General features: G+C 37.6%; 4 protein-coding genes across 6 annotated transcripts; all 4 read right to left on the reverse strand.

The window, feature by feature from the left end:
* On the reverse strand, positions 1,313-2,371 carry LOC109709399 (phylloplanin-like). Its single transcript, XM_020231614.1, has 2 exons — positions 2,135-2,371; positions 1,313-1,907 (listed from the first exon to the last, which is right to left on the reverse strand). Exons 1-2 carry the CDS (start codon positions 2,295-2,297, stop codon positions 1,615-1,617), a joined length of 456 nt encoding a protein of 151 aa, XP_020087203.1. The 5' UTR covers positions 2,298-2,371; the 3' UTR covers positions 1,313-1,614.
* Positions 6,701-8,861, reverse strand: LOC109709466 (dormancy-associated protein homolog 3-like). 2 transcript variants are annotated; one of them, XM_020231724.1, is made up of 3 exons: positions 8,651-8,861; positions 8,415-8,558; positions 6,701-7,554 (listed from the first exon to the last, which is right to left on the reverse strand). In XM_020231724.1, exons 1-3 carry the CDS (start codon positions 8,763-8,765, stop codon positions 7,466-7,468), a joined length of 348 nt encoding a protein of 115 aa, XP_020087313.1. In that variant the 5' UTR covers positions 8,766-8,861; the 3' UTR covers positions 6,701-7,465. The 2 variants fall into 2 exon arrangements, with proteins under 2 accessions (XP_020087313.1, XP_020087312.1); XM_020231723.1 differs by having other exon boundaries at positions 8,383-8,558.
* On the reverse strand, positions 9,250-11,335 carry LOC109708469 (50S ribosomal protein L18). Of its 2 annotated transcripts, none has more exons than XM_020230225.1 (2): positions 11,190-11,335; positions 9,250-9,852 (listed from the first exon to the last, which is right to left on the reverse strand). In XM_020230225.1, exon 2 carries the CDS (start codon positions 9,826-9,828, stop codon positions 9,484-9,486), a length of 345 nt encoding a protein of 114 aa, XP_020085814.1. In that variant the 5' UTR covers positions 9,829-9,852; positions 11,190-11,335; the 3' UTR covers positions 9,250-9,483. The 2 variants fall into 2 exon arrangements, with proteins under 2 accessions (XP_020085814.1, XP_020085815.1); XM_020230226.1 differs by having other exon boundaries at positions 9,250-9,896; positions 11,190-11,327.
* On the reverse strand, positions 22,072-23,774 carry LOC109708702 (pentatricopeptide repeat-containing protein At3g62890). The gene has a single exon (XM_020230517.1). It carries the CDS (start codon positions 23,772-23,774, stop codon positions 22,305-22,307), a length of 1,470 nt encoding a protein of 489 aa, XP_020086106.1. The 3' UTR covers positions 22,072-22,304.

Genomic DNA, 23,864 nt, shown 5'->3' on the forward strand with positions numbered 1-23,864 from the left:
CAGTATAAGGAAGTTGCCACTCTGACTAAAAAGAGAATCACCATGTCAATCCTAAATTTGTTTGGAGGGAACGCTTGCAATAATTACTTTTTTTACTTTTAAGTTTAGAATGTGTTTGATTTGATGTGAAAGTGAAGTGAAAAATTATTTTCGGTCCGAAAATGCTTTCCGGATCATTTGGTATGTTGGTGTAAAAATTTTTTCGGTGAAAAACACTTTTACATATTTTGAAGAGAATTGCTCTATTCATTTTCCACGTGAGATCATCAGAAAACGAAAACCACAAAGCAAAAAAACATGGCTAACACGGTAATCTTCGTGAACCGCATCAGATGAAGGTCCACGATAGACCTCTCTCTCTCTCATTGTATATAGAGTATAAGAAATATTGATGTAGAATTCATATGATATCTAGCTAATGGAAAAATTGGCATTAAAATATAGAATAGAGAAAATTATATGGATAGAACACTGATGGGTAATAAAGAGAAAATAGAGACATAGATATTGTAGCAATTTTAATAAAAACTGTTGAGTTAATGGGATGATGTTGATGATGGTGCTAATGATGAATTTGCTTAGTTTTCATTATCTTTGTTCTCGGGCACAAGCAAAAGTTGATAAAACCAGTTGCAATCAATTTTATTTTATTTTATTTTATATACCAACAATGATATTTGTATGCCTGCTTTTCAAAAAAAGTAAAACAATAAAAGTTTTTATATACCAGCTGGTAAATATTGGGACCCAATTAAAATGCCACTGAGAAAGAGCTTTACAATTAATTAGCATACACTAGATATTTGTAGCTAGGAACTCTCCATCGGAGAGACATTAATTTTCTTTTATATTTTTTGTAGAAGTCTATACGTTAACAGCCCATCATATTGAAGTGTTGGCAAAGGAATGTGCTGAGTTTTGTCGAATTTAATAGATTTAATGACAAAAAATTTGATAGCATCAAGTGCTTGGTGCTATCGATAGCATTATAGTCGGACTCTCTCTCTCTCTCTCTCTCTCTCTCTCTCTCTCTCTCTCTCTCTCTCTCTCTCTCTCTCTNTATATATATGAAATTTTTTAAGGCAAGCCCTTAAGAACTTGTAATGTTTATTGTACAAAATTTTTTAAGGCAAGCCCTTAAGAACTTGTAATGTGCATGTAAATATTTGTTGTGTATTTTCTCGCAAAAAGGGTATCTCATTTTTATTTATTATTTAACTTATGTTACGAAGAGAGTCATATGTATGCTTGTTGATTCTTTTCTCCAAATTTTCACCCACTTTCAAAAATCTTCTTCGAAAAAAAAAAACTCTGTAATATTAATTAACCACCCAAGTGATACAAGATCGAGGTTAACACTTAAAACACGTACATATATAATAGAGTTTTATAGAAGCACAGAATAAATACACACAAGCTACAGCCATGTACGTACGTAAATACACTTATTCCCACCATCCAGCTTAGTGAGAACTTCATTTCAATTATCATGCGCATAAATAACACCCTTAGGGTGCATTATTCATAACTAGATATATATATATATATAGCTAGATTACATTTTGCAGTGATGTCCTTGAGAAAGCGCAGAAATAATTGATAGAGAGTTCAATATTATCCGAGCAGCGGAATGAAGGAGAAGCTCGAGGGGACGAGGTTGAGGAGTCCGCTGAGGAGTCCGCCGATGAGGCCTCCTTGGAGCAGCTGCAGCGCCGACTGGAGGACTCCGGTCGCAGGGAGAGAGGCGTTGCAGGATATTAGAGGTGTTTCCACCACCAAGTTGCAGCTGTTCATAAGCGCCGACAGGAGCGAGCTCACGAGGTCCAACGATATGCTGAACGCTCCGTTGCTGTCCGTCGTCGTGCTCGCGAGCACGTTGCTTCCGCAACGGACCTGCACCGTCGCATCTGCAGTACCGGTAGTGATCATGCTGTTTAGTGTACGTAGTAGTAGTAGTAGTAGTAATTACGTGGTTACGTAGAGTGTTATTCTACTGTTTGCTATTGTTTGTATGTGAATTTTATCCGAAGCAAATGAATTTATCTATCGATGGCAATATTGTTGAAAAGATTAATCCAAAATGGTACGTAAAAGCACAAATTCCACAATATTTAGGTATAGCTAGCTATTTTACTTGGAAACACAGGTGCAGTAGCTGCATTGATCAGATTCCCAGTGCTACAAGGGACTATGCCACTGATGAGGGCTCTCCCCAGTTGAGCTTGAGCCCGATGCGCACCCAATCCGGCAAAAACCGCGATCGCCATTGCGAAGAGAAGGGTCCTCGATATCGCCATGATATAACAAGATTAGCGGGGGTTAAGATGAGAGTTTGTTATGTTATGATTTTTGTTGCTTGCTTAGTTTCTTCGCATTGGAATTGGTATTTATAGGCAAAAAAGTGAGCAATTTGCAGCCGTTTTCTATGACTCTTTCTTTCTTTCTTTCTTATTATTTGCAGTTCGTGTGGTTCACTTAACTTTGACACTTTGGATCACAGAAACAGTTTGAAATGAGACAATATTGGCCTTGCCGCGTGCTCATTTTTTTATAGGATGGTCCACGAAGAACCTTCTCATTAGATTAGATTAGATTAGCTTTAGATTGCAAATGGGACTGTCCCCACCTCCTTTTTAGTTTCATAGTGTCCTTGGATTTGGGCAATTAGTTAATGGATATATATCTATTGCGAAGATACTAGCTAGCTAGGTATGGTATGGGATATTTTCCGAGACTTGTTAATTGAGTCCTTCACTTAAATAAAAGCACTCATCAAGAAAAAAGCGTGGAACAGAAAAATTTACAAGAATTTTTTTTATATGTAGAAAACTTTTTCTTTTCTTTTTTTTTTTTAGTTTTTCGTTCTTTTGAATCCAAAAAACACTAACTTTTTAAGACAGTCTTTTTTAAAATTTTATGAAAAATTGGTAATTTTGTTTTCCTAAAAAAAATTGGAAAATGAAAATACTATTTTTTTCATAAAATTTGGACAAAATTTTTTCAAAGAAGCTAGTTGTTTTTTTAGCCAAACGGGCGAAAATCTTTTTTAAAAAAAATCTTGATTTTTTTAAAAAAATTGGAACGGTCGGGTTAACTGATAAAACTAAAGAGATAAAAGAAAAATGGATTGTACTTTTGGAAACCGATAAAGTGGGCCCGTACTCTTCTCTATTCTCGATTTTTTTTTATTAGAAAAAAAAAACTATTCAATGTATTTCTATCAATGAGAAAATTAGCATATGCTAGCGCTCCTTAAGAAAGAATTACAATGAAAAATCCTAAATTGGCGTGGAGCCAATGGTTCCTCTCTTTCTTAATTCTATTATAGGTCTCGAGCCCATGCTTAAGGAAAAATTGAATATATGTATAGTAAAATAATTTTTTTATTTGAGAGAAAGGTAGCATATTACATGTTTCGTTTATTTTCTTTAGACATAAACTTAGCTGAAAATGTGAATCAATTAGGATTCAAATTCCAAATTTCGGATATCAACCACCAAGTCTTTTACCACTTGCGCCAGAGACCGTCGGTGGTATAATTAAATATTATTCTGTAATAACTTCGGCTTTCAAAGAGTATCATCGTATGTTTTACCATGGCCTTGTTTTGATTTGTCTCCTCTTTTTCAAATATGCAACCTCTCACAACTAGTAATATGTAGCCCCACATTTGAAAAGTGCATTTGCATTGGCTCTGTTTTTTGCCTTTTTTTTAAAAAAAGCCAAGCAAGTAGGAGGTGCAAGTTGAGAAGCTAGTGGATTAAGTGGGGATTGAGTGCTATAATTTCCTAATAAGGGGATTGATAATTTTTTATTTTGCTAGAGCAGATATATTATATCTAGCCGTGATTTGATTCTCTCTCTTTGCTCAGGCAATAGTAAAATTTTGTTTTGAATATATTAATTTCCTTTCCTAAATAGGAATAGCATTTAGGTTGAAGATTGGTCCAAGTTTAAGTGCCTTTTCATTGCTTCATTGCGCATGCTTGCAGTCCTTTTCCCATGCCAAGTTTGTAGTGGAATTTGACAAAGAAGCCAACTTTTAATACAAATAACTAAAAAAGTATTTTTGAGAGATAGATAGCACGCTACCCGCTTCGCTTATTTCATTTAAAAATAAACTTAGCTGTAAATGTGAATCAACTAGGATTCGAATTTGGGTCTCGGATACCAACCACCAAGCCCCTTGAAGATTGGTCCAAGTTTCAGTGCGAAAGACTGACCGTCCCAAGAGCAAGTGGTAAAGAGCTTGGTGATTGGTATCCGAGGTCCCAAGTTTAAATCTTAGTTGATTCACATTTCCAGTTAAATTTATTCTAAATAAAATAAACGAAGCTGGTAGCGTGCTATCTATCTCTCACAAAAAAAAAGAAAAAAAAAAAAACTAAAATAGAAAACGAAGGAAAATAAAGCGAACCAAGTATTCATTTTGTCCATGTTCAAGCCAATCGGGCTATTTTGCGAGGAAAAANATAGAAAAAAAAAAAAAAAAAAAAAAAAAAAAAAAAAAAAAAAAAAAAAACTTTTCAATGTTTTTCTATCAATGAGAAAATTAGTATAAGCTAGCGCTCCTTAAGAAAGAATTACAATGAAAAATTCTAAATTGGCGTGGAGCCAATGGTTCCTCTCATTCTTAAATCTATTGTAGGTCTCGAGCCCAAGCTTAAGGAAAAATTGAATATATGTATAGTAAAATATTTTTTTTATATGAGAGAAAGATAGCATATTACATGTTTCGTTTATTTTTTTTAGACATAAACTTAGCTAGAAATGTGAATCAATTAGGATTCGAAATTCAAATTTCGGATATCAACCACCAAGCCTTTTGCCACTTGCGCCAGGGACCGTCGGTGGTATAATTAAATATTATTCTGTAATAACTTCGGCTTTCAAAGAGTATCATCGTATGTTTCACCATGGCCTTGTTTTGATTTGTCTCCTCTTTTTCAAATATGCAACCTCTCACAACTAGTAATATGTAGCCCCACATTTGAAAAGTGCATTTGCATTGGCTCTGTTTTTTGCCTTTTTTTAAAAGAAGCCAAGCAAGTAGGAGGTGCAAGTTGAGAAGCTAGTGGATTAAGTGGGGATTGAGTGCTATAATTTCTTTATAAGGGGATTGATAATTTTTTATTTTGCTAGAGCAGATATATTATATCTAGCCGTGATTTGATCCTCTCTCTTTGCTCAGGCAATAGTAAAATTTTGTTTTGAATATATTAATTTCCTTTCCTAAATAGGAATAGCATTTAGGTTGAAGCTTGGTCCAAGTTTAAGTGCCTTTTCATTGCTTCATTGCGCATGCTTGCAGTCCTTTTCCCATGCCAAGTTTGTAGTGGAATTTGACAAAGAAGCCAACTTTTAATACAAATAACTAAAAAAGTATTTTTGAGAGATAGGTAGCACGCTATCCGCTTCGCTTATTTCATTTAAAAATAAACTTAGCTGTAAATGTGAATCAACTAGAATTCAAATTTGGGTCTCGGGTATCAACCACCAAGTCCTTTGAAGATTGGTCCAAGTTTAAGTGCCTTAAAAAAGACCGACCGTTTCTAGAGCAAGTGGCAAAGGGCTTAGCGGTTGATACCCGAGGTCCCAAGTTCGAATCCTAGTTGATTCACATTTCCAGCTAAGTTTATTTCTAAATGAAATAAACGAAACGGATAGTGTGCTATCTATCACTCTCANAAGCGAACCAAGTATTCATTTTGTCCATGTTCAAGCCAATCGGGCTATTTTGCGAGGAAAAAAGCAAAAAAAAAAAAAGGATTATTAGGACACTAGTTTACTTACACTTGGTTCAGATCCATAAAGTCAGTGAAGATTCTATATCTACTATTAGACTTGCTACATATGATACCACTAGATTGATTGCAACAAAATCTCCCACATTTATAATTTTTGGTGCTTATTATCAGTTTAAGGTAGGAACGATGTCTTTTTTTTTTCTTTTTTTTTTTGAAAAAGAAAGATAGTATGTTACCCGCTTTGTTTATTTCATTTAGAAATAAACATGGCTAGAAAATGTGAATCCACAAAGATTCGAACTTGAGTCTCGGGTATCAACCACCAAGTCATTTTGCCACTTGCTCTAAGAATGGTCGGTGGCAGGAACAATGTCAACATTGATTAAGGATCTACTGCGAGAGAACGCACAGCACCTATGCCTTTATTTGGCATTCCACAAAGTATACCTCTTTTATTCTCATAGTTAAATGAGCTAAAGAAGACCTAGAAATCACCAAGACGAGATTAGCATGAGAAATTAGAGAAGCTCCTTCAGATTACTGTAAACATAACACTTCGACGAGAGATGCAGCTAGCGAACTCTTAAAAGAGAGAAGCAAGCAGCGGAAATAAAAATGGGGAAGAAAAAGACGAAGAATTGTAGCAGAGAAAGCTCAATAATGAAGGACAATTCATTTACAGAGTAAGAGTATTTGTAGTTGAGAAAGCGAAGTCTTACTATTTACAGAGGAACAACCACAAAGAAATCCTGCTCTTTCATGAGCCTATATAAACCAGAATCACATCTATAATCTATATTCGAATCTCAATGAGCTACGAAGCAATCTTCTTCGAAACTTCAAACAGTTCACTGGCACACCAAAAAAGCCTAATAACATCACACACAATTTTCTAAAGATGACAAACTTTGAAATGCAAACAAAGCACACAGCTAATTAGCATCATGGAAGACACAACGAAAACCAGCCAACTCTATCTACTTGAGAATATAAACAAGGCAACAGTACACATACTCGAGCAGGAGACATACAACATAGACAGCTTTGATACACCACTCACGCACTCTCTTGGGTCTCAAACAACCCACAACAACACGCACTAAATTGACCCACATTCAAACTTCATAGGTAAAAATGTGGAGACCCCCTCGACTACAGGCCATTTAGAAACAGATCCCTAAACTTTTCTTTGTTTTTTCATTTGAGCCATTGCCCTAAGATAAATTGGAGATTCCTTAAAATGTGAAGATGATTTCCTGTTAAATTTAACGGCATTATCTGCTTTTTAGCTGACAAAAACTGCAGGTTTCCTGATTTAGTGACACGTAGTAAACAGAGCTGCTAAAGAACTCTCCAACTACTCTTAGGGAAATGACTCAAATTAAAACGAACAAGAGTTCAAGCGGTGTCGACAGTAAGATACAAAGTTTAGAAATCTACATTGAAATGAAACACTACAGTAAAGGGGGGTTCCATACACTTTTAGCAACACCACACAAACCCCAACCCTGCTTATCTACAGAAAGAAGCTACTTTAACACACAAACACGCAAACACGAACACAACTTCATCTACATATAAACATATAAACATAGGCAACTAGAGTACAACTAAAACCCCCACGCTCTCACTCACGTCATATCATTCTTCCCATCTCTCATGATGTTAATGTTCCTACCGCAGCGGAACGGACTTATGTGAGGAGCAAATTAGAGAGCTCACGCCTCGAAAGGAGGAGCGGGGCTCTTCGGTCCGTTTCGTCCTCTCTCGTATGCATCTGATAATGATTTTCTTCTGAACCGGCCTCCTGTTCGTCACAAGCCGCAAAGATCTTCACTTAGACAAAATATAGCAAGATGTAGGAGCGAGGAAGCTCAAATGACAAATATACGAACAAGAGAACAAATTTGATCAGTAATGAGTATCACAAAAATGAACTATTAAATCTGCAACCAGACTAAGAGACCTGCTCTGATATCAAGTTCCAAATCAAATCTATGAAATGAAGAACTGTTCAAAGATAGTTCTAACACAACCGCCAATTCGTGTGCAGCTTTCTAGGTGGCAACAGAAAGGAATCATATAATAATATAAGTAAATTATATCTAATAAAATACTGTAATTCTAGTTTTGGTAAAGGAAAAAGCATCTTCTTCTTTTTTTTTGTGCATAACTTATTAGATGTTCATATACAGCTTAAGATATTTTGATGCAAATCTTAATTGCGAGAATGAGATTTGGATCATACGTATTAAGTGGGTGTCTCCCCTCACACAACTTTGCATACAAAGCGAAGTATACTGTAGACCGCCTCAGCAATGGCATACGTACATAACTCGTCCGTATTGTATAAGTATAGGATTACACCAGCCAAATCGATGTCATCTCATTTGCTGGTACTACGCTACACTGCTACAGAGTAACAAATCGATGTGATCTATGTTGGCATGAAAAGGGTAAAAATGTCCTTTCAAACTCTATCCAGAAGTTTCGGTAACAGAGACATTATTTGCCATACCGAAATTAACCTGTACACTTGATAGCGATCGCCACGGTAAGCGGGGGCAATTTCGTCCACATAAATGACGAGGGCGAGTTAAATTACCAAATTAGCCCTATAATTGGGAATAATTACATGAAACGCACTGAAGAGCGAGGAGGCCTCACCGGAGAAGGGCGATAGCGGCGGCGGCGTCCCCGCCGGCGACGGGCATCCCGAGGGCCGCTTGATCATGATGCTCCGCGTCACTTTCGGAGCCTCGTCGAGGCGCAATCTCCCCATCGCCCCCTCCGCCGCTGCTGCCGCCTCATCTGCCACCACCAACACCATTCAGATGATCGGCAAATCCTACCAAACCCTAGCTAGAGGTGGAAGGAGATTAGGGTTAAGGGATATAACGGACCTTTAACGGCGTCAGGCCGGACTCCGAAGGAGTTATGCTTCCGGAGGCGTCCGAGCCCCGTCTCCGGGCGCGGCCCCGCGACGGTGTCGTCCCAGAGCTTGTCGAGAAGCCCCATGGGATTCGATCCACTCACAAAAAAAGGTCCCTAATAAACCCTAGACGATGATTAATGGATTGGGTAGTGGGAGTAGAAAGAAGAAGAGGACGAGAGAATGGGAGTGGGGTGATATTTATAGAGGGAGAATTGGTCCTAACAAGGAGAGTGATCAGGGCGCTGATGGAGAGATCTGAGCCGCCGATGAGGATCTGGATGGTGACGTGGCAGTGGGATCCACGTGTACTGGATAAGATTGGCATGATAAGGAGTTATGGGGAATTGAGCCGTGCCTTACAGAAGGTGCCGCGTGGCCCTCCTCTGTTCGGTAATCACGTGATCCGCGGTTGCGGGAGAACCTGGATGGACGATATTATCCAGGGTAAGGTTCGATAATAACGAGATTGCCCTTGATTTTATTCTTTCACTTATAAATAGTCTTAAAAAATAATAATAATAACGCGCTTTTGCATAACATGAGAAGGTTCAAACAAAACTACAGAGAGAAAGGAAGCCCAAACAGGAATAATAGATCCACGCAGTAATTCAAATATACAAATTAAACCCCGAATAAGTTTTAACGAACAAGATCCACAAAAATAGAAGACACTCAATTCAAATCACATTCGATACTACAGGGTAAATGTGGTTGAACTTACACTATCTCTCAATCCGAACATTGTGCGAGTTCTCGAAGATTTGACGAAAATCATAAAATTCAAAAACAATACATAGCACATCAAAGTAGTTTCACCCCAGCATCTCTCAAAGAATCAATAACAGCCTTGACCTTTCCGTGGTACTTCTGCTCCCTCTTGAGGAAGACGGAGACCGCGGGGATGCCATTGAGCAGCAACCGCTCCCCCAATAGCTTCCCGATCTTGGCGGCCGCAGCGACGTCCCGCGTGGACTCCATGCTCGGCCTTAGAATTTTCTCCTGCGAGCTGGCAGAGCAGGCGACCGTGGCTGTCGGGGTGTGGACGACCTGGGCGCTCACAAACTTGTTCGAGAAGTGCATCCTGAGAAGGTAGGGCTTGAGGTACTTGGTGATTCTGGCCGGTCGTACTGGGGGAGGGATCACCATTGCAGGTGAAGTTTCCTGTAAGCTCTGCAAAGTCGCGGTCGGAGAAGCAGTGTCAAACAAAGAAGAACCTACCGAAAATTAGACATTTAGCTCAAGAAAAAAAAAACAACAAATCTCTTGTTCTCGCCAAGAAAGAGCTTTTAGATTCTTAAAGTAGAAACTTCAATATGAAGCTTCAGCTTCTACTCGTGAGATGCTATTGCTGAGATCTTAATGAAAATGTAATGCATGCTTTCTCAAACAGCTTTATTCAAACAACACTACTGCATAAGCTCTACCTAGCCCGACAGGGCCTTTATGACATGCAACAAGAGTAGAAAAGGCTTATAAACGACAAGGATGTAGGCTATTACAATCTCGATTCTTCAGAGAAGTTCTGAAGTTGACTATAAAAGAATGCTCTATCGATGGTGAAAAAGGTTTTGTTACTAGCTGCAGACTCTAGACCTTTGTTAAACAAAATTATGGATTAGAACAGATACCACAAATGGATCAACATAATTTTACAACATACTAACGTATCCAATTTTGATGTGTAGTAAGCCCTGTACTATAGGAGTGAGTGACTTGTTTCTCCTCGATTCATATAATATGAATGTCTATGAGTTATAGAAGAAATATAAGGTACAATATACATTTATGCAACATAAATTGTTTATATATACTTCGATTCTGGAAAGTGAAAGGTTGATTTTGTTAACCAAATATTTACAAAAGTTGCCTGATTTTACACTTTTGCATGGTTTTATTTATTCGTGTAACAGCTATCATTTTGTATACACCTACATAATACATTAATATGAAGGGGGAAAAAAATGCGAGAAGTGTACAATGAGAGAGGGTAATCTGGAAAAGAATTATTTCTTTTTCCTCTTTTCTTTTTGTCAATTAACTTCCGAAGATTGAACCAGAAAAAGCCATAAGGCTAATTTATACAATTCCAAATCCCAGATCTTACTTGTAGTGTCAATACGCAACAAATGACATGAATAAGTAATCGATCACATGAAAATTTAATCAAGCACTCTTCTCATCTCTAATCCTTACTTCTCTCACTTAACTTTATACATGTCTCATCAAATTTAATAATTTTAATCACTTTTCCGCAAATTAAACTGGAATGTTTCACGGTTTATAGCTAACGGAGCCATTAAATTCAACAAAAATCCACTTGAATAACTACAACAACTCAAAATTTTTAAAAAGAAAAAAAAGCTAAAGCTAGTGTCAACCAAAAAAAAAAAAGGGGGGGGGGGGGAAAGGGGCTTCAAACCCAAACACGCCAGATTCAAACAAAGAAACCTACTCCATTGCAATCACATAAAGATCTAAAGATGCATTTGAGAGGAGAAAAGGCTCACCTTGTTACCAAATGGATTGGGATCCGCCACGAGGATTGGTGAGAGAGAGACAGTGAGAGAGAGGATTAGGGTTTTGCGAGAGATCGCCTAGTCTAGGGAGTCGGGATATGGGGGACGAAGAACCCTAGCGAGGTAATAAATCGGATTCGGATCCGAGATTTAAAGGATCCGATATTCCCTCATCATATCCGCATGGCGAACGAGCGGCTACATAAAACTATAAATGGGCGAGGCCCAAAAAGGTCACATGTATGATGATTCCCTCAACTATACACCATTTAGAAATAGAGGACCCTAAAAAGGGGGTGGGGAAAGGGAAAAAAATTAAGAAACTTAAATTTATTTTTCACAAAAAAAAATCGAATTTTACTGACTCAATTGGGGGGTATATTTTAATTTTTCAAGTAAACTATGACATTTTAGAATTAATGATAGTTTTAACTCTAATAAAACTGCAAATTTCATCAACTAAAAGAGTTGTTAAATTTAGTAAAACTTTCAATTTGTTGATTTAAATAATTTACTAGTAAACAAACCCATTATTTGGGCCTCTTCTATGGGCCGGACTATGGGTTCAACTAAAGGGTCTTTGGGTTTTACACTGGCCCCAACTCAAATAAACCAATTGGAATTTCTAGTTGCCAGTAATTAGAGTTATGAGATTTGGAGAAGATACAGTTAGGCCCGACACCTGAACGCAACTGTTTTGATACTATAAAGCACGAAAATGCTATAGTGCTCTGCCTTTTCTGATACTACAAAATAGTTGCAGAAGCTTCTACTGAAGATGTGTGGAGTTAAAACACTTTTAAAATTTGGAACATTTCAAAAACGTCAAATTAAGTAGTCGGTTCATCCTGTTTTAAGAAGGTTATCAGATGTAACAAATGATCAACATTCTGCGCCCTGATAGGATCCTTTGGCGGTGGGACCCTGGGGGGCGCTTCTATGTCAAGTCGACTTATTCTGCACTGAATGAAGGAGGCACGAGGGATGCCCGCGCAAGCAAACTCTAGAGACTCCGTGTCCCGCTTAAAGTTAAAGTGTTCTGTTGGTTTGTCCTTAAGAAGAGGCTACTTACATCCGATAAGCTTTTTAAAACATGATGAAGTGGTGACCCAGGTTGCGTAATGTGCGGGTCCGATGAAGAGACGGTTGATCATTTGTTCACAGCTTGTGTTTTTGCTAAATTCATCACTGTCATGACAAATGGAGGGTGTGTAGCCTGGTGACTTGGGAGCTGATGTTCAAGGGGTATGGGACAGGTGGGCGGCTAGAATGGGTCCACACTCTTCGACGTTTAGGATTCCGAAACTAGCGGCCTGTTGGTGGACCATTTGGGAGAGCCGAAACAACTTAATTTTCAGATCGATCCGGCTTGACCCTCTCAAAGTTGTTTGCAAGGTTAATCAGTTGCTTTCCTCTTGGAATAAACTCTTATCGACTTATCGGTAGTTTTTTTTTTTTTTTTTCCTTCGAGGCCCCGCTGCCTCACTTCTGTAGCATAATTTATTTTTTCAATGAATGAAGCGGATAGCATGCTACCTTATTCTCCAAANGTCATGGTGAGCGCATGTATTCCGAAATTAGGACTCAATAAGTTATTGATGTTGGTCACATTTGAACTGGTTCGGTTTTCTGATAGAAATCTTATCTAAAAGAACTATCAAAGAAGCCCGATTCTTTGAAATGTATTTGTGTAGCACAATAGCTTATTTTAGCTTTTCATAATAAGCTTCAACATTTTTATTTGTTAAACATTGTACTTTATTTCTCAAATAGAAAAAGAAACAAATTTAGTTCTCTCACTCACTAACACCATTATAAATTACCTAAATTAGCAATAACATGGGGAAATAAAGGTACAAACCAAACTATTTTAAGAATCCCAAATATCCTCTCTCGCCCATCTTGCATCATGCTCCAGAAAAGTTTCCTTTAATTAGATGGTGAGAATTCAAAGGATCCAAAAGCCACTACCCAATCCTCCTCTCTATATCATCTCACTATCATCATATGAATCTATTGAGTGTCCTTTCTCATAATCTTTACAGGGGAATAAAAAGTATCCAATTAAAAGGGATTGAGTGTTTTCCCAGAAGAAGTATCAAGTGTAATATCCATACACAATCCAAAGAGTAGCAGAAGCATCAATTGCTCTTGGTGTATAAAATGCCCTAATAATGATTTACTTTGAGCTTTTCCAGTGATTCTATTACTAGATGAGGTATTTCGAATCTAGTGTGTTGAAAACATTATATCGAATTTTTTAGCACATTTTTCTGATGGTGGCAATGAATGCAGGCCACCAAACCTCAAATAAAACTTACAAAAAAAAATTCAGAATAATTTATAAATTATGCAGCTTAATAGTTAAATTACTTCCTTAGTCCACTGTATCATGTTTATTTTTTCGTGGCTCACACTTATCTATTAATTATTTTAGTCGAATTTACAAAAGAAACTTCAGAATAGTTTATAAATTATGCAGTCTCATAGTTTAGTTTCTTCTTTAGTCTACTGTATCATGTTTATTTTTTCATGGCTCACGTGTACTTATTTAATAATCGAATTGTTTTCATCAAGCATGCTATTGATATAGTTTATGACCAGTACAAAATACACACTAAAGAGTTCGATATGCGTGAAGAGAATTCGCTAGCAAATTACTCTATTTAGGTTTCACCGTAACCGTGCATTTTATTTCCTTTATTTCATTACGTTTTTTTAATTAACCTAACATTAATTACAACTCAGTTTTTAAAAAAATTAAAAATAAAATTGTATGTTATGACAAAACCTTTATGGCATAATTCATAATTAATGCACCACAATTAAGTGTGGTTAGTTTGTTTTTCTTTACGAAGAACATATACACTTATTGCTCGATCACAACCTAGCTAAATATATTAATAAGATAAAAAGTAAATCATGCATGCAATTAAGTACATACTACATACTACATACTACATGCACCATATACATACGACGTGACATATGGTCGTTGCAATGTAGAGGGCCATAAATTAAGGGCGATCAAATCAACATGGGGACCCTCTCATTTCATTTCCCCAGCTACATTAAAAACAACTATACACATGTTACATATAAATTCATGCATTTCAAACATATACGTCTATTTCTCTCTCTCCCTCTCTCTCTCTCCCCCTCTCCTATTATCTTTCTCCATCTAGCTATTCCATCTATCATTCTATGTGTCCATCCATCATGTATCCCTTCTCCCTACACTGCTTGTGGTTCACGCAACCCACCGTGGGTGTATCTCTTGCTAAATTCTCCACAATCCAATCCCACACCCCCCCATTATTAATTTGAGAGAGAGAGAGAGAGAGAGAGAGAGAGAGAGTGCCCCACCTACATTCATTTTCTTTGGTTTCCTCTTGTCCTCACCCTTTTGTTGCCATGATTCGTGCAAGTCTCGCAAATGCAACCACCTCTTACTGCACAACATATTTAATTCCCTGATCCCCAATATCATCATCACTTGGAGCTTTTCCAACAACACAAATGAAAGGAAATTAAATATAACAAGAGTGTTGTCACTAATAACATAAAACATGCATGTACGTAGTTAGAAGTACAAACTGAGAGCTTAATTAATCCTATGTTTACATACAAATTCAACATTAACTTACAAACTATAAAATATAATGGTTGAACTTAATGTAAAAATCATGTCTATACATCCGCAATTCACCCCTATTGATAATTAATACACGTTAATATTGTAACAATTAAAACTTAATGATATTGTTGATTAAAACGTTGATGTTGGGAAAGCTACCAACATTGTTGCTTAGCTGCCTAAGAATTGCTTTTGCTTCATATTTTTCCTACTAAATTACGTGACATGTCTTGTGTAACATTTGTTTCAAAGGCTATATATATATATATAGAGAGAGAGAGAGAGAGAGAGTAGGGCTACTACACTCTTATGAGTATTGGAGCCTTCGTACTCATAAATTGTTTTCGATAATGGAGCTTCCGCATCGACGATCCACTCCGTTAAATATGATTTAGAGTATTTGAAACTTCTAGAAAATAAATTTCGTAAATTTTCGTAATCATAATAAAGTCCATCAAGCGAGAATAAAATGTACGGTTAAAATCGAACAACGTCCTAAAAATGGATGATCAGATCCTTCAATTTAAGATCGAAGTTATTGATCTTTATCTAAATAGTGAATAGAATTTTCTATCAAAAATTCAACAAATTCCGATTCTTTTACACCGTTAAATTAGCAAGTATTCCATACCGGCAGTTAAAAATTGTTAATTTTGTGACCTTTTGATCGTAAGGTAAATAATGTCGAAAAATTATAAAGTTTGATTTTTAGAAAATTTAAATGCTGTAAATAACGTTTAACGGTATGGATCGTCGATTCGGAAGCTCTATTATCGAAATCGACTTANTTGCATTATATATATATATATATATATATATATATATATATATATATATATATATATATATATATATATATATATATATATATATATATAGCGCTAATCTCCTATACTGTCATAGTACCGGGACTCCGGTACCATAGTCTCGTTTTTGATCTTAGGGTGTTCAAATCAACGATGCACACCGTTAAAACTGATCTAGGGTATTTAAAGTTTTTAGAAATAAAATTGTATATTTTTTCAACATAATTTACTTTATGATCAAATCATTTCAAAATTGTTAATTTTCAATGGCTACTATGACGAGTTTGGAGTTTAATGGTGTAGAAGAATCTAAATTTCTTCAAATTTTGATAGAAAATACTTTAAATTATCTAGATTGAGGTTAACATTCTTGATCTTGAATTTAAAAGTCTTATGCTTAAATTTTAAAGATTATTTAATTTTCACCAACCGTTTTGACATAATTTATTTACTAAGTAAACGATATCGAAAAAAACTAAAATTTTATTCCTAAAAACTTTATATACCTAAATCATATTTAACGGTGTAGATCGTTAATTTGAATATTTTAAGATAAAAAATAAGACTATAGCACCGAAGCTCCGATAATATAGGTAGTATAGTAGCCTAATTATATATATATATATATATATATATATATATATATATATGGTGACAGTGACCATCTCACAGAAGAGCCATGTGGATCATGACCGTAGGATGTTATCCATTTTGAGAAGCCTCATTAGTTTCCTATAGCTTTAGATCTCAACAACTGCTCCACAACGTACCCAAACTACATATATTAAAACGTATCCACTGTTAAACTTATCTAGACATACGTCATAAATTAGTTAATTAATTAATATTTGGTCGGAGAGATATTTATGTACGACCATGTAGATGACGTAGAAGTCATGGTGACCAGTGGACCTATTCTCTTCTGGATCCCTCTGTTTCTTTTAATCCTATGTTAATTAATCTCTTCCATACAGGTAACAAGTACACTTTAACATTTGTCACGATCCCACTGTTTAGTGCTTGCACATCTTTACTACCGTCAAAAAAATTGAACAATTGTGTACGTCAAAACTAGATGCATGCATAGATTAACTAGTTAGTGTCATAATTTTTTTTTGAAATAATTATGATATATGGTTTGATGAAAATATTATAGTCATATTTCTCTGTATTTGAAATATTATTAAATATTATTTTTATAGTCATTTATTATTTTAGGTGGAACACAGGTTTTTATGGGGCCCGACAAAGTCGGGGTCTTCTACAGGATCGAATTGCATTAAAATAAGGAGGCATATATACATATTTATTGAGTTATTATGACCCCTTCAAACTTAAAAAGTTGAAACTTAAACCCCACCCCCCCTTTCCTCTCCCCTCTCAATAGCACTCGATTGCTCCACGCCTCTATCTCCTTTAGAAGCAAACCCACTCCAAGACTCCACCTCTCTCTCTCTCTCTCTCTCTCTCTCTCTCTCTCTCTCTCTCTCTGTCCTTTTCTCTTGTTATATAAAGGAGTTGCCTCTTCTCATCTCCACACCACTTCTCCCACAAACTATAGACTCGAAAGCTCAGCCAACTATATATATATATATGTAGCTGCATATGCTGCTTCTTCAAGAGCTTCTTCATTTGTACACATGGTGAGGAGGTCCTTGTTGGAGAAGCAGGGCACGTGCAAAGGAACCCACCGTGGTTACTCTCTCTCTCTCTCTCTCTCTCTCTCTCTCTCTCTCTAACTTTGCACGTGCTCCCCTTCTCCACCATGGCCTTCTCACCTTCTTCTTCGCCAGTACCTCTTATTTCGCTCACCCAAGATTAGCACAAGGTATCAATATTCCAGGTACATTTAAACAATACCCACCTCCTATTTATATATACATACATATATATATATGTCCTGCATATAAACCAATGTGGTATTTCTTGTGAATTATGGGTTATATATATTATGACCTCGTTGTGTATATATATTTCTATATTTCTTTGTTTAAGCTTACATCTATTCTCTGAGTTAATTGGTCTACTAATGTTACTGTTGCATTAATATCACATATTCACATCCTAATTAAGCATTGTTTTCTATTAAAATGAAGGAATTTGTTAAATGTGCATGGCTTTTCTATATATCATCTGTTTTTTTTTTTTTTTTTTCCTCTTTTTCTCCAATAACCATCAATTATGCATGCACTTGTGGCATGACAATATAAAAGCCTTAAATTGTTCTTTAACTTTGCATAAACTAATTAAAGTGGTGTCTTTATTTGTAATGTTAGTGTACACCGTGATTAATTTACTGTGTAATTACTTGCAGGAAGGAGCACCTTATGTTCCACTACTACACCTTTCTCTTTTCATATTTCATATATTAAACCTACAATTCACGAGCCCGAGTTACGTTAGTTTTCTTATACGTTGACACGCAACTATATAGGTCCGTACGTTCAAGGCTCGTCCTATACGTACCCCAAATGTACCTTGAACGTAATTTGCACGTACACTCCATTCTACACTATCCTATCCCCACTACAATTTACTGTTCTCTTATATAGCGTTTATTATTCAGATTAATTATACTTTTACTTGTTCTACAGGAGTTGGCCTAATTTAGATGACTTATGTTTAAATTTAAAACTCTAGTCCATTAATAAATGTTTAAGTACTGTCACACATATATATATATAATGCTAGTTATAAATTAACTAATAATTGTTGTATATAACTCTGATTTTATCAACAATAAAATATGACCGACCATCCCTAGAATAAGTGGCAAAGGGTTTGGTGGTTGGTATCCGAAATTCAAGTTCGAATCCTAGTTGATTCACATTTCTAGCTAAATTTATTTCTAAATGAAATAAATGAAACGGGTAGCGTATTATCTATCACGTAAAAAAAAATTAATAATATGTTATTATGGTAGTATTATTATTATTATTAGTTAAAAGTATATTTTCCTTTTGGAACACAAGTGTACGGATGGTCGTGGCCTACACGTGCAGTAGTATCCCTGTTTGCCTAGGTTGGTCATGGTTCCAAGACCAAGTTATAAACAGGGGATCACCAAAATTCGGGAGTTTATTACGTGGGCCTGGTTTATGGACCTGACCAGTACAAGCGCACAGCTTTGAGCATCCCTCGTGCAAAACAATAAACACCCGCAGATGACATGGTAGGCTCGGTCTAGGAAGAGGATCGAGATGGTGCGTATGTGTTCGGGAAGGGGATGTGAGAGTATGAGATCACACGCAACGCACGCATCTCAAAGCGATCAGAGAGAGTGTCTCACGGGGGTGTTAATGCGCTTTTCCCAACGGAGGGGAGGGGAAGGGAAAAAGAGCGCGAGAAATTCACGGGGGATCTGACGGTGTGATGGGACTCCCACTCCCACCCGCATCATCCCCCTACAACCCCGGTTGTAGCTTTCATTGTACATCCACCCCCACGTGGCAGCTTCTCATTGGATTTTACTGCACCAAATTGCATAGACCATTCTTAAATGGGCCCTCTCAAGTTTTTTTTTTTTTTTTTTTTTTTTTTGTTTGTAGATATTTTCGTTTGCTACCAATTTTTTTAGTTTAAGTTATTTACTCACTAAGTTAGTAATTTTATTTGACTTGTATTTACAAAATAATTTTGTTATTTATTAGAAAATCTGCCTCAACAATAATACCTCTGTTTATGTGGTTCACGAATACACGGTGAAAAGTAAAAGGGGGGAGCAACATGTGGAACCCATCAAATCAAAAAAAAAAAAAAAAAAAAAAAAAAAAAAAAAAGAGAAAAAAAAAAGAAAAAGAAAAAGTTGGAAGAGTTGACCTGCTGTTGTATGAATCTGACCCTCCAACCTAAAAGGCGAAGGTGATGGGATTCGCATGGAGACACATGTCACAATTTTTTGAATCTAATTCACGGTGAGGTTTTGAGTGTTCTCCTCAGCATAAGATAAGATTTGACCCGCAATCTGAGCTCCTGTCCCCAAAATGAGCTGAGATGTAGCAAAATGGAAGTGTTATATTCAACACCACAATTAATTACAAAAATCCATACATTTCTTTGTTACAATATAAAAAGTAAATTTACTAAATTTGATTAAATTTAGTGAGTTAATAATTATCAGGTTTGATAATTTTTTATCTGTTGCAGTAATTAAGATCTCTCGCATTGTTGTTTATTGTAAAAGAGAATATTTTGTTATTTCATTTGTCACACCTGAAAGGTTCCGAGCTTATTTTTGTTTTAGTTTTTTGTAGGAATCTGTCTGCTTGTTGGCTTTATTAAAATTTTGGTTAATTGAATTGGGTTTCATTTAATTTAGATCAAAATTTTGATCTAAACTTGGTAAAAGGTTTGAATTCATATGCGATTTCAAACGGGCTGGTTTTGGCGCATCTAGATGAAACCCTAAAACGTGGAACAGGCTCATCTCCTAGGATATTTAGATGTGAAATAATGTGCCCAAATTGTTTACACACTTTTTTTTCCACACCTAAGGGATTTGTGAAGATGGGGAAAGGTCAAAGATTGAATGCTCAATAATGATATGATAGGAAAGTTGATAGGATGCAATAATCAATTAATTCCCTTATATTTGATCAATTTTTCAACCTTGGATAGCTTATTACTTGTTCGTTTTGGATATGTGTATAGATGTTGAGACATGTCCATCATTCATAGAATGGTGTGACCCACAAATTCAAGTGAGCCATACATTAGAGAGAGAGAGAGAGAGAGAGAGAGAGAGAGAGAGAGAGAGAAGGGAGAGTAAAAAAGCAACAAACTCTTATCAGTATGAATCCTTAATTATACCTGTCAGGGAAAGGAACATTCAATCAATCCACCTTTCATTTTACTTAACTATCCTATTTGTGAATTACCTATTTGCTTGTGCAAAGATAAGTGTACTGCTTTCTTGGATTAAATTGTTTAACTTCAGCCCCTAAAGTTTTTTTTTTTTTTTTTAAATCTGGCCACTAGGTTTCGAACTTTTATATTTCGTTTCAATTAGATCACAATCATCTTCTGAAATTCATCAATTTTGATGAAATCTTTGAGAACTTCTGTAAAGCCCTGACTATTCATATAGATAGCAGTCATGGTCTGACTGACTATTCATATAGATAGCCGTCATGGTCTGAAAGTGCTCGGTCAATTTCCTTATCTTATCTTTTAAGATTTTGAAATAGTTTGGTAGCTGGTATTCGTATGTTCGATTCGACGCCAAAAATGTGGGGTATTTCAAACGAAACAATAGGTGTCGTGTACGAGACCGAGGTAGTCATAAATTTGGAGTACGACAATGCGGTTGCTGAGATCGGACTTGATGCGATGTGCGATATGTGCGCGCGCGTTCGATTTTCTAGACGGCAGTGAGGGTGGTGAGATTAGGTCGAGGTGGTCCTTCAAACTTCCACACGTCCCATCTTGTGGGAGCGCAGTATGTATCAAGAAACTTAAGCACGTCTTTCCTCTAGCTCTTGTTTGTTGTAGCAGGTCTTAGTTTCGTTTGATAAGTCTCTCCTTTTTAGGGTCTTCTTAGGTCTTGAATTGCTAAGAGCTAAGAATTGACATAAACATATATAGATATAGTTTTGTGAACAGGCAAAATTATTCCTGAACTATGTCCGAAGATCTATTTTTTCCACTATTCTCTAGTAACTTAATCATTTATTTCAAATGGTACCAGAGTAAGTCTTGAGTTCATAATCGGGATCAGAACTTATCGAATGATGGGGTATTCAAATTGAGAAGAAATCGAGGGTAGATTGATGGGCATTCCGCGACAAACTTTGTTAGTTTGGTCTAGACAATAATTGTGAGATTTAATCAGAGCCTGCAATTCAGTGAACGGTTAGGATTTAACACATCAAGGGCACATCGAAATGAATTCGAGTACCAAAGAGGTAGGAACCTTTCCATTCGTTTACTGGTGGAGTTTTCTTCTTTCTTTGTTGTTGAGAAACGTTGAATCTGTTAAATTCCTGCAAAATAAAAGTTAACATGCTTGATAGAACACATTCTTATCCAAAAGCTTAAGCACGCGAGTTAAATTACCGTAGGATGATTTCCAATAACTTAGATTGTAGAGACCTGCGGCCCGTTTGGACTATGCAGGGCATTTGCCCGATGCTATTTAGGACTTGTTTGGCTCTGCTTTGGCTTCTGCTATTTACAGCGACATATAAAACTTCTACTAGATAATGTAATACGAAAGAAAAAATGATTACAGTAGTGTATAAACTATGCCAGAACCTGGAAAATTAAGCAATTAGTCTGAAGAGAAGTGCAACATGATACAATGAGGAGAGATACCAATAAGAGAGATTTCATGAAACAGTTGCAGAATCTTTCACATTGCGAACCGATAACCTGACCGCATGAAAAGATATTTGATTCATGAACCTACCATAGTCGTAGACGCAAATTCGCAGATTGAAAATTTCCATGCAGGTTGGCTCTTGATCTAAAAGAGGCAAAAGATCATTTCAGGTAATTTCTACAACTTTATCAAACAAAAACAGGAAAAGAAGTTTGAATCACCAACAATCCTCAACAAACTATATTCCGACCCTGTTGCATCTTTATGCTCCTACAAACTAAGTAAACATCTATTGAGCTATGCAATTTTATAGTAGTCACATACATAACATGTGAATCAATGAATCACCAAAAATCCTTACAGGAGCATGATCCTCCTCTGAAATGGTGAAACCTTTTACCATCGCGAACAACAATCTCCCGCTCGTAGATCTTAGATATAAGCTTTATCGCGACATGACAATCCATGCAGATTCTAAGATTCTTAAATATCCTTATTGTCGTTCCGGGCTTTGTTTTTGTGAAGCAAAATGCAATGGCCAATTTTTCGCTATGAAGCGAGAGCGCCATCTCCTTCCCTTCTTCATCCAAGTCAAGGAACACCGCTTCAGTGCTCCCTACATACCCTGCTAATCTTAGCCTCTCCATTATCTCATCAAGCATCATGTATATCGCCCACGTATCAGGGTGCGACCGATCTCCCACAAAGAACTCATGAATGCGTCCGTCCACCTCGACGAGACTACACCCGGGAGTCTTCTTAACACCCAATTCATCCATTAGAGCTCGCACTTTCTTTACGTCATCAAACCTACGCATTTTGGCATACACATTGGAGAGGAGGATGTAAGCTGAGGAGTTGGTCGGCTCCAACTCCGCCAACTGTTTGGCGGCGGCCTCGGAAGTGCTTATGTCCCCGAGCTTCTGGGAACCACTCAAAAGAGCTCCCCAGATCAGTGCGTCGGGCTTCATGGGCATCGTGTTCGCCACATCCCATGCTTTGCTAATGAGACCTGATTTCGCATAGAGATCCACCATGCAACCGTAGTGCTCGATCGTGGGTTCGATCCCGAACTCCTCTCTCATTCGGAAGAAGTACTCTTCTCCATTCTTCACCAACCCGCCGTGGGTGCAGCCCGAGAGCAACCCCAAGAACGTGACGCTGTTAGGCGTAACACCTAATCCGATCATTCTCTCGAACAGATCGATGCAATCGTGCACATGACCGTGCATAGCGAGCCCGGATATCATCGCGGTCCACGCCGTGACATCTTTTCTATCGCCCATTCTATCGAACACCTCGAGGGCTCTCTCCAAGGACCCGCATTTGCAATACATATCGACCAAGGACGTGCCGAGCACCGCGTCGAGCGCCATGCCGCGGCGCTCCGCGTACGCGTGCGCCCACTCGCCCTGCTCGAGCGCGCCGAGCTTGGCGCACGCGTAGAGCACGCTCGTGAGGGTGTGTCTGTTGGGCTGGGCGGCGGCGCCGCTCTCCAGCATGGCGCGGAACACGCGGAGCGCGCCCCGGCAGTCGCCGCGCCTGGCGAGGCCGTGGATGACGCAGGTCCAGGTGACCACGTCCCGCCGGGGCATTTGGTCGAACAGGCGGAGGGCGCGGTCGAGGGGGCCGGAGCGGAGGTGGGCGGCGAGGAGGGAGTTGAAGGAGGCGAGGTCGGGGAGGCGGGCATGGTGGGAGAAGAGGCGGAGGGCGAGGGAGGAGGGGTAGAGGGGGAGGAGGGAGGAGAGGAGGAAGGGGAGGGGGAGGAAGCCGAGGAGGAGGATGTGGGGGGCGAGGGAGATGAGCGATCGCATTCGTCGCGATTGTGGAAAGTGCTGCTTGTCGAAGAAGCCGCTCGAGTTTTATTACTGCGTTTCAACAAAAATTTGAAAGAGCAGAGTTCG

This window comes from Ananas comosus, linkage group 4, assembly GCF_001540865.1.
Source record: "Ananas comosus cultivar F153 linkage group 4, ASM154086v1, whole genome shotgun sequence".
NCBI classification, from domain to species: Eukaryota; Viridiplantae; Streptophyta; class Magnoliopsida; order Poales; family Bromeliaceae; genus Ananas; species Ananas comosus.